The following is a 15,580-nucleotide window of genomic DNA, read 5'->3' as shown; positions in this document are numbered from 1 at the left end:
GCCAGTGACCTGGGCGTCACTCCGGGGGGGTCCACCTTCCCTAGGAATTCAGACACAACTTCCCAAAGGCCCACAGCTAGATCAGAATTCATCAAAACCAGGGGGAGCGCCGATGGGGTCGCGCAGGTCTCCTGGGAGACAGGAGGCGAGTGCGCTGGGTTTTGGCGATGCCACATAAAGTGTTGATTACGGAGTGACCACCGACTTCTCTGTCTCCAGGGCACCCCCACCCCTACCCTAGGGAGAGGCTGCTGGTCATGCGTGAGGTGGGCGGGCACCACTGGGCTTCCTGGGAGAGGGGGCCCCGTCCTGCTCGGGTCCGGGGACACGTGGCACCGCATCCCGGGACCATCCCCCCCCCCACCAGGGGCTCACATTTGATGGGACCTTGCCCTTGCTTTGCAGTCACGGGTCACAGTGACACATCTCGAAGAGATTGTAGAGAAGCTGAGAGGAGAACTTGAAAGTTCAGATCAGGTAGGCGCGGGGGCTCTGCCCAGAGGGCTGCTTTCCTCATTACAGAGGCCACCGTAGTTCTTTCTCCCTCGTGGACCACACGTGTTGAGAGGGGTGGAGGGATCTCGTCCGTCCTGCTTTTCGTTCTTGAGAGCCACTTGCCACCTCAGAGCGGCCCGAGATAGTGGGGGGCCTGTGCAGGATGCCCGGCACACGGCAGCGTCTGCGGCGTGGGAGGGGCGCCGGGTGGCCCCAGGGCTCTGCAGACACGGTCAGCCCTGGCCTTGCGGAGGGGGCCTCTGGTGCCCACCTAACAAGGAAATCTAAAAGCTCTTCCCCACCGTGGAGTCTGGAACACATCTGGGCCCAGGAGTGCCGGAGTTCAGGACGGCATTCCGCTGCCAGGGACTCATTTCTGCCTGTCCTTGGTTGGCCCATCGCCAACAGGCCACGGAAAGTCTCCCAGCCCCTACCCCAGGGCAGCCAGCCTTGTTGCGCCCCGTCACCCTGTCCTCCCGTGGTCAGTGCCTCCTGCTGGCCCACTCGAGACCTGTGGTGTGTGTGTGTGTGTGTGTGTATCCAGGTGCGGGAACACACCTCACATCTGGAAGCAGAGCTGGAGAAGCACATGGCGGCCTCCAGCGCCGAGTGCCAGAGCTACGCCAAGGAGGTGGCAGGGGTGAGTCTGCCCAGCGAGGTCTCCAGCCTGTCCTGGGTTTCTCCTTCCATGGTGCTCATTAATAGGAACTCAGAGTCTGGGCTCTCGGGCTTCTGCCCTGGCCGTAGGCCAGCTGACCTGAGAGAGGTGTCATGGGCAAATGGCAGAAAGACCGTGCCACCAACAGGGAAGCATACAGCCAGGACAGCCTCGTGAGGCCACTTCCTTCCCTGGCCCGGGGACACCATTTCAGGGGCAAATGGGCTTAAATCTGATACCGTTTACTGACTGTTCAGAGGCGGCACCCCCCCACCCCCCAGTCCTGGTTTGATTTCAAACTTTTGGCCGTATTTTATAAGATGGTCTGTAAATGAAGATCCAAGAAAGGCCTGTAGTGGATTCTGTCTTCCCCACGTCTTCAGACAGAAACCGTAGTTTGGGGAGGCCGAGGAGCCCCTGCCAGGCCCACGCTGCTCCGGAATGCTCTCGGGGCTTGGAGCAGCTTGTGTGCGTAGGTGTTAACTCATAGGAACTGGTTTTCTTTTCTCCTTTTCCCCCCATCACCTGGATTCATTTTCTCTCCAAGTTGAGGCAACTTTTATTAGAATCTCAGTCTCAGCTGGATGCAGCCAAGAGTGAAGCCCAGAAACAAAGCAATGAGCTCGCCCTGGTGAGTGAGCGTGGACGGGAGGGGAACGGTGCCAGGGTGTGTGTGCGTGTGTGTGGTTCATTGGCCAGTCGTGGTTCTCCACCCCGTGCAAGGTCACACGGCTCGGTGGAGTGGGGTGTGCCCCGGTGTAACCTCTGGGGCCGGCTTTGATCAGCCGTGCTGAAGGGGCTCCTTGTGCGTTGGCCCAGAACTCGGAGCTGGGCGTGTGGCTGCCAGGGCCGGTGCTTGGGCTCTAGTCACATGTCCCCTGGTGTGGCCTGGCCCCATAAAGGCACTGGGAGCTCAGGGCAGGGGTTCTGGGAAGTTCAAGTCTCCGTGAGCCCTGTGGCTCAGCACTACCTCGCCCTCCGTGGCCCTCGGATGTTTTCTCACTTCAGCAGTGGCTCAGACCCATTCAGTCAAATGTATGGGTGGGCGTGGCACGGTGGGCGTGTGTCTGGCTGTGTATTTGCACAAACCCACCCTCCCTGTTTCAGGTCAGGCAGCAGCTGAGTGAGATGCAGAGCCACGTAGAGGATGGTGACGTAGCTGGGTCCCCGGCTGTCCCCCCTGAGGCCCCCCCAGCAGAGCAGGACCCTGTCGAGGTTAGGGCGGTGAGCCGGTCCCCAGATGTCTGTCACTAACAGCCCGCGTGGGCCCCCTCGAGCCCAGTTGGAGAGCAAAGGCGGCAGGCCTCTGTTCCGGCTAAACACTGGCAACTTGCGGCCTCCAGCGCCTGCTCTCCCCACCCCGCTCTGCCCCGAGAGGGACCACCAGGTTCTGAGGAAGTCCCAGAGCAGAGGAAGGGGCAGGGAAGCGGCCAGAAGAAGAGGGGTCGGGCGCTGGATCTTAACAGTTGTGCGCAGGAGTGGGGGGAAGAGGGAGTCGGGGTGGCTGGGCCTGCAGTCAGGGAGTCTGGTCTCCTGCCAGGGCCCTCGCCGACACGTCACAGCAGGGTGCTTGCCCTCCAGACTCCGGACCCAAGTGGCGTGGTTGCGAGCCCTCAGCGGGAGGTGGGGTCCTGTCACCAGAGTGGCAGTGGTGGGCACGACACTGTGGGGCGGGGACTTGCACGGTGGCTCTGAGGCCTCCTTGTGCCGTGAGTCTCAGGAAAGGTGTCTGAGGTTGGCAGAGGTGGTGGCTCTGGACCCGGGGGCCGAGGCACCGTCTCCGCGCAGCGGGAGTGTAGGAGCGACTGTCAGCTGGCTGGTGGGCAGCCAGGGGCAGGGAAAGGCCGAGGGGGCGCAAGGAGCTAGGAGGCGGCGCCTGCCCAGGAGCCCTGGTTCCCAAGGGGGTCCTTCACCGGGTTCCCACAGTCTGTGCGGTGTTTCCACGCAGCTGAAGACGCAGCTGGAGCGGACGGAAGCCCTCCTGGAGGACGAGCAGGCACAACGGCAGAAGCTCACGGCCGAGTTTGAGGAGGTCAGGCCCTGCCTCTGTAGCCCTCGGGGTGTCGGGGACAGTGGGGGTATGGGCGGGGGTCTGCCGGGCGGTCTGGCCTTGTCCCTCCTGGGGTGGGGTGGGGGGGTGCCACACAGTCCCCTGCCCCGTGCGTGTGGGTCCCACCTGCTCTCCCTGGCCACAGCCTTAATCCCCTCCTGGTGGGCGTCCCCAGGCGGACTTATAGGACCTGTGGGGTGTGTACGGCGTCCCGCCCATGCCCCGCTGCCCTCTCTCTACACCAAGGCTCAGAGCTCGGCGTGTCGGCTGCAGGCAGAGCTGGAGAAGCTCCGCAGCATGGGGCCCCTCGAGTCTTCAGAAGCAGAGGAGGCCACGCAGCTGAAGGTAGAGGGGGCCCTGGGGGTCTGTTCCAGGGCTCAGGGTGGGGTCAGGAAAGGAGCACCACCTCTCCCGCCCCGGCTCTTGCCACCATCTCCCACTGTCGCTCCGTGTGGTGGGAGCCATCTTGAGGCCCCTCGGGCAGGGTCCAGCCTCATTTGGTGGTGATGGGGGTGGCGGGATGTCTAAACTTTTGATGTCGCACACAGCAGCCACCAGTCAGCGGGGCTGTTTACATTAAACAAAACTGGAAGTTCAGTTCCTCCGTCACGCTAGCCACAGTACGCCGTAGGACATGCCCCGTGTCATAGGAAGCTCTCCTGGTAGTGCTGGTAGCTGGGACAGAGACCTATCTCTGGGTGACCAGGAGATCACATCCTCCCGCCGCCTTTGGAAGACTCTGGCTTCCCGGGCATATAGCCACGTGGTCTTTCTGCTGTGTGCCACGTGACAGCTGATCTCCTTTGATCCTGTGACCACCCACAGGAGAGACTAGAAAAAGAGAAGAAGTTAACCAGTGACCTGGGACGCGCTGCCACCAAATTACAGGAGCTTTTAAAGACGACCCAGGAGCAGCTGGCAAAGGAGAAAGACACGGTGAAGAAATTGCAGGAGCAGCTGGACAGAACAGTGAGTGTCCTGGCCCCAACCATGGCCTCGGCTGCCCCATCCCCGGAGCTGGGCCCTGGCCCAGAGCAGAGCAGACCCCGTGGGAGTCAGGGTGGGAAGGGCCAGGTGGGGTTGTGGGAGCCCCAGGACGCAGGATAGATGGGAGAGCCAGGCCTGGGGAGCCGGAAGTGGTGGGGTCAGACTCCTGAAAGTGGGTGGCAGGACATTCAGCCTGCTGGGCCCAGCACCTGCCCTCCTGTGGCTCCCCTTGGTGGGAAGTACGTCTCTGGCCCCCACTGCCAGCTAGGTCCTCGCTTTGCAGCCTGGGGGACCAGGGTCCTCACCCAACTCAGGGCCCTCCCTCTCCTATGTCCCCGGCTCCTGTCAGCCCCCGGAGTCCACTCTGGTTTTCCAGACTTGCTGGGCTGGGTGTTCTCTGAAAGTATTGGAGTGGTGGGGGGTGTTAATCCCAAGGGGTGATTGGAGGTCCCTAGGAGTTCGGGGTGAGTGCTTGCCTTGGCTCTTTGACCCCAGCCTCTCCTTCCGTCTGCCCACCTTTGTTCACAGGAGGACAGTAGCAGCTCAAAGGAGGGCACTTCTGTCTGAGTCTCCTCTGCGGGAAGAGAAGTTACTGTTCAACTTACCAAAATGCCTTACACATTCCTTACAGATAAATAAACCAACCAACAGCGTTATCCAGGCCCAACTTCCAGTAGCTCTGAGAGAAGCCATTAGAGACGAGAGTCTCTTAGAATCACAGAAATAGATCTTCCAGACCCCTGTTTGTAAAAGAACCTTTGTCACGTTTGATAAACACTATTCCCCAGGACCAGGCCTGGACCACCACCGAGCAGACGCCAAAGCCCTTATCAGCTCCGTGACAGACCCCAGGGTGTGAGCTGGGGAGGCTGGGGCCTCTGGGGACCCGTGTGTCAATCAGTGCAATTGTTTTCTCTCACTGGGCTGGGGAGTGGGAGGCGGGCGGGGCCGGGTGAGGAATCTCAAAGGCTGTGGGACAGACTGGAGGGTCACAGCCCGGCCCAGCGAGGCAGCAGCCCTCAGCCCTGGGAGAAGTTGCCAGCAAGAACGGGTGTATGACCTCCGGATGTTAATGCCATTAAAACCAACGTTGTCGCCCGGCACTTCGGTCTCGTCTGGTCTGCTGGGGCTCCCTGGCCTGGCCGCTGGGCCCAGGATGAGGAACGAAGAGGGGCTGTCTCCCTCAGGGGAAGAACAAGTGTGCTGTTTGGTTCCCCTGAAATCAGGAGATTTGCAGCTGTCTTGGGGGCTCCCCCAGCACTTCTCCCGGTCATGGCACCCGGTGACCAGATGTGCTGACCGCTGCCCCCACCCTTGAGAATCGGAGGCTACCTAAGCAGGCCACAGGTGGCCTAGGCTGTTGTCCAGGGTGAGCTCTGTGAACGAGCAAGGGAATCTGTGTCCTGACTGAGGCTTGGACGCTCCTCTGTGCCTCAGGGGGGTGGTCCAGAGCTGGAGCAGCCAGCCCAGACTTGCCAAGATCCTAAGACCCACTGTGTCTGGCAGCTGGAGGCAGCGTGGTCTTGGAGGAAGCAGTGGGAATCGAGCTTGAGCAACACCTGGACTGGAGGGGTCAGGTCCCAGGATGGGTGGGACCAAGCCAGGAGCAAGCAGGTGAATCTGAGCAGCCTGGGGCTTGGTGGCATCAACCAGTCCTGTTAAGGGGTTGCCTCGAGCAAGCACTGTCCCCTTTCATCACCCTCCTGAGCCTCAGGCCTGTGACAGGAGTTGGATTGGCTAGGGGGAGGGCGCACACCCTCACAGCAGGTCCAGCACAATGGGGAGGGTGCCAAAGAAGGGCAATCCAAGAACTAGCCTCCACTGCCTGCTTTGGGACCTCCGTATGTCAGGAGTCAAACCCACCAGAGGGCACTTCTGTGGGTGGCTGTCACGGGAACCTTGAGACCCAGGCAGCATGTTCTCAAGCCGGCAGCCTCTGCACTGAGCAATCCTCCCGAGGCCAGGCAGTACTGCCTTCAATCTGCAGGACCCTGACCTGGTCCCGGCTCCTGTGGGCCACCTAATCATGCTATGTGGCACCTATGTATTGCAACGGTATTGGCATAAAGGATGCTGGGAGTTTGAGGAAGGCTCCCCAGAAAAGTGAGCTTAAGCTGGAGTTCACCAGAGCAGGAGATATTTGTCAGGGGAGGGGAGAAAGGCCCAAGGCCAAGGGGACAGCATGTGCAGGGACAGGAAGTGAGGTCAAGGGGGCCTTGTAGAGCCAGGTTACAAAGGACAAGGTGTCCGGACAGGTAAGGCAGTAGGGGCTGTGACATTTTTAAGCAAGAGGACACCATCCTACCTGTCCTAGAACTCTGGAGGGGGCTTACGTGGAAAGAGGAAGCCCATGCTTTGGCAGGAGACTGAACAGAAGTGACTGGTAATATCTGATGCTGACCACATGCCCAGCCCTGCCCTTGGTTCTCACGTGAAACTTTTCAGAACCCATGGGCGGTATACCGCCCGCCCCCCCGCCATTTTACAAAGAATCCCCACAGAAGGGAAAGCTCACCTGGTAAAAGGCAAGGCAGGTTTTAAACCCACCTTATTGTCAGTGCAGCACGCAGCCTGGAGGGCCAGCTGGAGGAGAAGAGTTGTGGAGTCCATGGACCCCATGAACAGTGGCCACTGAACACCCCCCAAACCTGTGGTCCCTCACCGTACCTTCCGTGTCCCCTGTGCACAAGGAGCAGGGATTCTGTGCTGGAGGACTGGCCCTATGGGGGGAGTCACAACCCTCCTCCCGCTGACACAGTGGCCTTAAGGCAAGTGGTTTGGGGCCCTGGTCAGTCTCCTGTTGGAAAACTGAGGCCAGACTTGGCCCTGCGCCAGGACACCCGCCTCAGAATTGTCACCGGGCCCTGTGAGCCTACATTCCTAGTAAGTTCCATCCCCTTGCCATGCTGCAGAATTGAGAACCCCTATGCTGGGCAGGTGCCCTCTGAAGGCACAGGAACAGGGGGGGCTCTGGGGCAAGAAAGGCACGGAGAGAGACCTGGGGGCACCAAACTGCCGCCTTCGGGTATTACAGGGCGGCAGCTGCTCCCTGGGTTCTGGCTCCAGTCCTACCCCCTGCTCAAACCACGTGGTAAGAGGCCCAGTGTCCACCGGTTAGGAGGAGGTAAAACAAAGGCAGGGTGTGGGGCCCCTGGGGGCTCTGAAAATGCCACGTCAGAGACTACCTGCCACTCAGGCTTTAAGGGCCCATCGTCAGTCTTCTGCTCCACACGCCCCAGCAAATGTGCCACGCAGCGCTGAGGCCCAGCAGAAGGGAACCCAAGTTCGCCAAGCAGCCTGATAGGGTTTGCCTCTGCCTGGCCTCCTCGCCAGGGCTGTTCCTGGGCAAGCTTCCATCACCAGGCTGGGGAAGGAAGAAAGAGCCATTCAGGAAGATAACGGAGACAGCCACCCTTGGTAGATGCTAGAACAGGAGGCTGGCTGATAGGCACCTCGTGTTTGTCAACATGGCACAGATGCCCTGAAAGCCTGGCTCATCGGCCCGGCCATTCCTAGCTCTGTGTCCTGCAAATGGAGTATCGGTGCAGCACAGGACAACCGGCTCTTGCAGTCACTTGCTAAGTTCAATGTGGAGGCAGGAGTCACCCGGGCTCGGTTAGAGCACTGGCTGGCCCGCCAGCCTGCTGACAAGAAGCCATGTTCTCCCCTAGGTCAGGCTTTGCAGAGGCCACAGCCGGGGCTCAGCACTGCCACTGCCATCGGAGACCCCCGACAGTGCAAGTGGGAGAGTTCTGAGAACATCTAGTCTACACCCCACCCTTCAGAGGCTCCAAGAATTGACCTGAACCTCCAGGGTCACACAGCCCATAAACAGCCATCTCCAGACCTGGGAGCCCCATCGTGCCAGCGGCGACTCTTGTGACTAAGTTCCTCTGGTCATCTCAGCATGATATTTAGTAAAATGTATACACACCAGGATGCCTGGCCTGTAGGCAGCAAAAACACAAGGTTTTAGAAACCACCAGACACCCTCCATAAATGTCTTCTAAGCTTCCTTCAGGTTTGGGTCTAACAGGATTCAAAGCCCAAAAGAACTCTCGCCCTTTCCTGCCCCAGTTCCAGTCTCATCCCTGGCACCGAACAAGATTGACCTCAGAATTCCAGATGTTAGAAACAAGGAACTCCCCTGGGATACAATGGGAATAGCTTAGGGACAGAAAACAAGAGATCCAAATTGTAGTCCCAGGGTTGCCCAGTAGAAGTTGTGTGACTTTCCTTCCTGGGCTGCCTACCAAGGGCACTGGCTAGGGGCTGGGGAAGTCTCAAGGGCAGACCTGGCCAGCCAGATGCAGCTCAAGTTACACAAGCCTTCCTTCCACCAAAACTCTGGCTCCTAGAACTTCACCCTCTTGCAGCCACAATGCAATTATGGGTGACCCTTGAACAACTCGGGGGTTAGGGGCAAGATACCCCTACCTGCATAGTGAAGAATCTGTGTATTACTTTTTTGTTGTCGTTTTTAAGTAGGCTCCACACCCAGCAAAGAGCCTAACATGGGGCTTGAACTCACGACTGAGATCAAGACCTGAGCTGAGATCAAGAGTCAGGATTTAACCGACTGAGCTACCCAGGCACCCGTGTATTACATTTTTTGACTCCTCCAAAAACTCTACTAATAGCCTCCTAGTGACGTGAAGCCTTACCAATAACAGATTAATACATTTTGCAAGGTATGTGTATTATACACTGTATTCTTACAGTAAAGCTGATGTTAAAATCATAAGGAAAATCCATAAATAAATGGACCCACACAGTGCAAACTTGTATTGTTCAAGGGTCAACCATAATGACCCTTCTTCTAGCTGCAGCTCAGCTGGAACTTGGTCTGGAGAGTGTTGCCGTGTTTCAGAAATGCCCAGATCACGGGAAAGTGATGTGTCCCTGGGCATATCCAATCTGTTAGTCCTAAGAGCAACAAACCAGTCAAGAAACAAGCTGCCCTTCCTGTGTGTGTGGACGAGCCAGCACTCTGGGCAGTTCTGCAGAAAGGAAACCACTCGACTGAGCCTAATTCTATTATCTGAGTCGCTGTGCTATTTTCTCAGGGATTAATATTCCCTGAAAGAATGAACTTCACAGTCAAGCTCTGTATTTGTTAGCAATGGCTTTATTTGCTTCTTTCCCAGGGCAAGAGAGTATCACTTTAGTCAGCTTTCCACAAACACATTTTTGTAATGTGTTTACACTTGTAAAAATGTAAATGTGTTTGCTGAGAGCAGAGTACACCTGCCAGTTTTATTCCTCACCAGTGTTGGCTGAGGTCTCAAACTCTAATTCTGCATCAGAATTACCTGGAGTCCTTGTTAGCAGGATTCTTGGGCCCCAACCTCAGGAATCCAGTAAGAATCTCTCAAAAGTTCCCCTAGGTAGAGATAACAAGTAACTATTAGCATCTTCCCAATTTCTGCTGTAAGAGTGGAGTGTTGGAAGACGTTTACGTTCTCTTACATCCCTGTACCAATTTGAAATCCTTCTGTTCCCACAGCCATGCATCCCTCTCCCATACCCCCAACACACACGCAAATGCACACACACCAGCAGGAAAGGGTGGTTACACAGGTAGCGCCACATGTCACAAGCTAAAACCACAGAAAAAAGCTTCCTTCTTTTAAAACTCTTTGACCAAATACCTGGCTGTATCTACATGGCTGATTCTGGAGTAGGGCAGCCGTGGCCTGTGATGCTTCTTGGGCGGGCTGTTAATATACACGGTCTCTGAAAGCACTGCTTTGCAGTAAAGAAAATAAGAAACTCCGGAAGAAAGAATGACAAGCAGTCCATCAGTAACAGTAAGCCAGTAGCCAGCACGGTCTTCTAGACCATTCTTTTTTTTTTTTTTTTTTTTTTTTTTGAGAGCGAGTGTGGAGGAGGGGGCAGAGGGTGAGAGACAGACACATGGATGGACAGACGGAGGGAGGGAGGGAGGGAGGGAGGGAGGGAGGGAGGGAGGGAGAGCAGGCTCTACACCCAGCCTGGAACCAAACATGTGGCTTGATCTCATGACCCTGGGATCATGACCTGAGCTGAAATCAAGGGTCAGATGTTCTTCAACTGACTGAACCACCCAGGTGCCCCTAGACCATTCTGAAAGAAGTATTTTAAGTGTAACTTTTTTGTCTCCCAAACAAATCAGGAGATATAAGCCTGCTGTTTGAATACACATTTAGAGTAGAAAAGGATTCCCAACTTTTACACCAACTTCCTCGTTCAATAAGAGGAGGAAAGAACTGTGATCTTAACTCTAATGGTCTGAAATACCCAAACCTCCACGCCTTACCCCACTTATGGAAGGCAAAATCCTCCATCCCCAATTCACCGTGAATAATTACACGAGAGGGAGTTAAAAATGCTTCCTTTATTACACAAAGCCAATACTGCTACTTCTAAGTCCAACAGTGTGCATCTCTACACCGTTCAAAGTGTCGTTATGCCTGTGATGTTAAGGACAATCACTTGCAAGTGTCATCAGGTGGTGGCTTCCGTGGGTGTCATCCATTACACCTGCTCCCCATTTCCCATACAATCCACAAACTGCTCTAGGAAATTTGGAAGTTCTCCCAGGCCCCAGCATAAACATGTACCTAATGTTCTTCCACACTTTACTGTACCAGAAGCAACAAAATTTTGAAGGACACACAATTAAAGAGGTCACAAGTGTCCCAGCTTGTCAATACACCATTTTATCATTTTCATTAACAAAGTATATTACAATGGAGCCCTAATTTGTGTTATAATGAAGTCGTTGCAAGGTATTGCACATTCTCCTGAGGACACACCATGATTTTATTTCCAAGATGCAAGGTCACTCTCAGAGCAGTCTCACGAACTAGCGAATGGAGAGCTTACTGCAGGTGCAGAGAGCTGCTTCCTGTATTCCAACCGCGTGCTCAAAATAGTGCTTTGCAAAATCAGCGCCGGTTAGAAGTGTGCACAATTCTGAGGCAGTCTCCATCACACAGTTGCTAGAATTAGAAGGCTGCCTGACTTAGTCTTACTGTAGTTAGTATATTAGTGCTGTTACATATGGTGAGGAGATTTATTTTCTAGTATGCAGTTTAGCTCCAGAGAGAATAAATTGGGGCCAAAATTATAACCAGATTATGACCAATTCTCTAAGCAAAGAAATAAAGTAACTGCTGAGGTTACAAAGATGCAGTGATTCTCTTCATAAGGCCTTGTACTGTTTTGTGAACTGCATTATTAAAAATCATGAGTTTAACAAAAATCTTTACAAGCCAACCCATCAAAAACAGGCATCTGGCCAATAAGAATTTAATTTCACACCAATAAAACTTCAGATTTTAGATTTATTTAGGGCCATCTGCACATGTTTATAGAATATTTAATTTACTCTAACAGATGACAAGACAGCTCCCCCTCAGTGAGACCCTGGCCTAAACATTTATATAGCAAGAGGATAACATTAAACATGGAAGCTTTCAATTTGTGGCACTGAATGATGGTCTACACAGGGCATCCTTCAAAAGCTACAATTAAGGATCCACCTAGCTTTTCAGCAATACAAGCCCGATTGAGGTCTTCTGGCCCATTTGCTTGACATTCGTGTTTTATGCCTAGGAAGGAAAAACAACAATTCTATTTAAGAATTATAGCAGTAATTTAACCTATTTCTCTAAGACAGCAACTGTTTTAAAAGACCAGCGCTAACATGGATAGACAAACTGTGGTATATACAAACAACAGAATACTACAGTGAGGAGAATCAATAATCTGTAGCTACATGCGACAAAATGAAAGACTAACAGAACGCTGACTAAAAGAAGCCAAACTTTATAAAAACATACATTCTAGATGATTCTATTTGTACAACAGAAAATCAGCCAAAGCTATTTTATGCTGCTAGAAGTCAGGGTGCTGGTTCCACGTGGAGGAAGGAGTAAAAGAAAGTGGTGTGACTGGAAGGGATACGAGGGAGACTTTTGGGGTGCTGGTTGTTAAATCAAGAAACCACCATTTTGTTCAGTTTGTGAAAATTGAGTTCTACAATCATTTATGATGCATACTTTTCTATAGCTACGTTGTACTTCAATAAAAACTTAAAAAGCAGGTCTAGTAATTTTCTTGGTTTTTAAAATGTAAGTAAAAATATGAATTCAGTGTTTTGATTGCACAGTTGATTTTAGTTAACTACACTGAAGAATAAGAGTATTTACACAACCAGCATCTCCTTTGCTCTAGAAGTTAGCTCTCCAGTGGTATTATACTATACGTTTAAGAACTCAATCACAATGAAAACTGTGTAAAATGTGTTACTGATTGCTTTCTCAGAAAAATTACATCACCACACTGCAGAATCAGCTCACTTAGGGAATCACATACAGTAGCTTCTCTGTAAACAGCTACTGTTTTTCAAACAGCTGCATTGTTTCTGATTGTTCATAATTTTAAGACCATTTCTTAAGCTGCAGAAAGTATAGCAGGTCAGCCTTTGGACCACTTAGACTGACTGGAGAAAGCCAGTAATGGTTTCTCTAGGGAAAAAAAAGCAACAAGTGACCATCTTTAACATCACCAGGCCAAGTCTATATAGCAATTCCATTTCCTTTACTGAAAGGCAACACAGAATAAGGACGGTAAGGAATCCACTGTCAATCTTTTTCAGTTGCATTGTGGAACGTTAAGGAGTCCCGCTAAAACATCAGTTAACCAACCAGTGAACACACTTCCGGCGGTGCGGGGGCAGGGAGAGCAACATCAACCCAAATGCCTGTGGAATCTGACATCTGACAGGCCTGAACTATGTAGCAGCAGGCTTCAAGAAAAGAAGTGAGTTTTCCTAAGCAAAACAAGCTAGAGCAAACCTGTTTCACTACAAGAATATAGAAGCCAGCCATGGTAAAACCAAACAAAAACCACACTGGGCCAAGCCCTATGACCTTGGCTCACACAGCTGTTTGGAGCTAGCCACGGCAAGGAAGGTGGTGGGACACCTCTTAAACTGAGCCTACACAATCCAGACCAAGCCTCCCATTCTGCTATGGAGAGAATCAAGGTCGAAGGAGGTTAAGCGGTTTGGGCCAGGGTCACACAGCAGTTAGATTACAAGCTTAGCCCTCATTGCAGGCCTTTGGGCATTTGCCCCATGCTCCTCCCATCATACCAACATTTCCTCCTGGCTGGAGGCAGTAAGTACAGTCAGGCCGTCTCATCAGGATCCCACTCACCCAGTGGCAAGTCAGAGATAACTGGCCAGTTCAAGAAGGGCACTTTCCTTTGGACACAGATGAGACAATTAGCTAAAATCATACCATTCCAAAGTAAAGCTAGAGACAAAGAGTATCCTTTCCCATTTATGAATGTCTCTTTTATGCAACTTTATTATGTCAACACATTCAAAGGCTATAAATTCACTACTTAGTATGACCAACACAAACCAATTAATCTCCACATGCCGTGTGAGAGACTCAGCAGCATCCCAAACTAGTTTAAAACCAGCCTAAACAAGTCCTATGTGGGCAATGTCCAGAGAATGAGGTATTTGGGGGTTTTTTTGTGTGTGCCCCCTACCCCTCCCTGAGAATAAGGTTTTCAAGACAGGCTGTTCAGACCTGGAGTGACCGGCGTAAGGCAGACGACACGCTGAAAGCCGGGTTCAGTCTTCCAGGTTTTTCCTCAAAACAGGCAGCACGTGCCTTCTTTGTCACCAAGACTCTCCAAAGGAAATAAGGTGCTTCTTAGAAAAGATGCAGCCCCCAATTCCAGGCTCACCACACCTCTAAATATTTGCAAGTAAATCTAATTCATACCTTGAAACTTCTTTTTGATTGCATCCTTGGAGCTTGCATAGATCATTTTACTTTTCAGAGGAGCTAGTTCTGGTGCCCTGGATAAAAAGATGCCAAAAATGGAAAAAAACGTTCAGAGAAAGTACAAATTTACACTGTGTTAAGCATTTGCATCAGTGATAGGGGACGGTCCTCAGAATCTCCCGGGAGAGTTTTACTAACTACCCAATTTTCCTATTTCCCACCTCCTTAGAGATGTCATGATGGACACGCATACACACAATGGCTCAGGTTGACTAAGGTGGAAACAAACTAGAACCACTGATTTAAAATCAGATTAACGGTCCATAATAAAAAAATCCCCACACTGGACAATTGACTATATCACCCAATTTGTTTTCTTTAAATTTTTTTCCCCATTTTTATCAATAAGTTCAGGCAAATTACAACCATCTTTATACAAGGTTTTTAACTCCTTCTGGTTAGAAAAAAAGTTTCAAAACACAGAAAAGTACAGAGAATAATCTGTAAATCAAGTATCTGCCACCCTGAATTAAGAAATGCTAGCAACTTAAGCATTTTTGCTTCAGATTATTTGTAATATATTCTTTTTTAGAAAACAAAGTAAAAGTCCCCTTCTTACCCCTCACCAATCCCTTCATTTATGTCTATTCCAACGGCAAATTCTGACCACACAAGTCTGTGCTTTCCATCTTAGTCTCAAATAGTAAAAGAAATCACAAGGATTTTTTTTTAAGCATAAGCAATTCAGCATTAATATGCCTTAATTGTCAATATTACTATTATCTTGTATTTACAAAAATGTTAGTGTCTCCCTCCTCTTGAATGAATACTGGAAAGCATGCTTCACCACTTTCTTCACCAGCAATATTGAAAAATAATAGAAATATTATCAGAAATATTAATAGAAAAATAATAGAAATATTAACAATGGACAGAAAACTCTCATCCTATCCAAACCCCTTGTCCATGAACGGATCATTTAGCACAATACCATCAAGCCCCACTGCCTCCACTCCCCACTATCTACATATCAGGGGAGAGGGAGAGGGAGAGGGAGAGGGAGAGGGAGAGGGAGAGGGAGAGGGAGAGGGAGAGGGAGAGGGAGAGGGAGAGGGAGAGGGAGAGGGAGAGGGAGAGGGAGAGGGAGAGGGAGAGGGAGAGGGAGAGGGAGAGGGAGAGGGAGAGGGAGAGGGAGAGGGAGAGGGAGAGGGAGAGGGAGAGGGAGAGGGAGAGGGAGGGAGAGGGAGAGGGAGAGGGAGAGAGGGAGAGGGAGAGGGAGAGGGAGAGGGAGAGGGAGAGGGAGAGGGAGAGGGAGAGGGAGAGGGAGAGGGAGAGGGAGAGGGAGAGGGAGAGGGAGAGGGAGAGGGAGAGGGAGAGGGAGAGGGAGAGGGAGAGGGAGAGGGAGAGGGAGAGGGAGAGGGAGAGGGAGAGGGAGAGGGAGAGGGAGAGGGAGAGGGAGAGGGAGAGGGAGAGGGAGAGGGAGAGGGAGAGGGAGAGGGAGAGGGAGAGGGAGAGGGAGAGGGAGAGGGAGAGGGAGAGGGAGAGGGAGAGGGAGAGGGAGAGGGAGAGGGAGAGGGAGAGGGAGAGGGAGAGGGAGAG

General features: G+C 52.3%; 2 protein-coding genes across 4 annotated transcripts in view; one reads left to right on the top strand and one right to left on the bottom strand.

The window, feature by feature from the left end:
* The window catches only part of RRBP1 (ribosome binding protein 1), a 64,212-nt gene extending 58,919 nt beyond the window's left edge, over window positions 1–5,293 (top strand). For 2 of the 3 annotated variants that reach the window (XM_042980946.1, XM_042980945.1), the window contains exons 17-24: window positions 406–477; window positions 1,040–1,135; window positions 1,701–1,784; window positions 2,261–2,368; window positions 3,102–3,185; window positions 3,450–3,548; window positions 4,029–4,172; window positions 4,719–5,293. In XM_042980946.1, coding sequence (XP_042836880.1) covers window positions 406–477; window positions 1,040–1,135; window positions 1,701–1,784; window positions 2,261–2,368; window positions 3,102–3,185; window positions 3,450–3,548; window positions 4,029–4,172; window positions 4,719–4,757 — 726 coding nt within the window. In that variant the 3' untranslated portion in view covers window positions 4,758–5,293. The remainder of the gene's footprint in view (window positions 1–405; window positions 478–1,039; window positions 1,136–1,700; window positions 1,785–2,260; window positions 2,369–3,101; window positions 3,186–3,449; window positions 3,549–4,028; window positions 4,173–4,718) is intronic. The other variant, XM_042980947.1, reaches the window with a different exon arrangement.
* A 5,254-nt stretch (window positions 5,294–10,547) lies between these two features.
* The window catches only part of DSTN (destrin, actin depolymerizing factor), a 35,545-nt gene continuing 30,512 nt past the window's right edge, over window positions 10,548–15,580 (bottom strand). Inside the window, exons 3-4 of the mRNA XM_042980944.1 lie at window positions 13,979–14,055; window positions 10,548–11,785 (exon numbers count right to left, since the gene is read on the bottom strand). Of these exons, the coding sequence (XP_042836878.1) occupies window positions 11,676–11,785; window positions 13,979–14,055 (187 nt within the window). The 3' untranslated portion in view covers window positions 10,548–11,675. The remainder of the gene's footprint in view (window positions 11,786–13,978; window positions 14,056–15,580) is intronic.

Source organism: Panthera tigris, chromosome A3 (genome assembly GCF_018350195.1).
Source record: "Panthera tigris isolate Pti1 chromosome A3, P.tigris_Pti1_mat1.1, whole genome shotgun sequence".
Classification (NCBI taxonomy): domain Eukaryota; kingdom Metazoa; phylum Chordata; class Mammalia; order Carnivora; family Felidae; genus Panthera; species Panthera tigris.
This window is presented reverse-complemented; position numbering and strand designations above follow the sequence as displayed.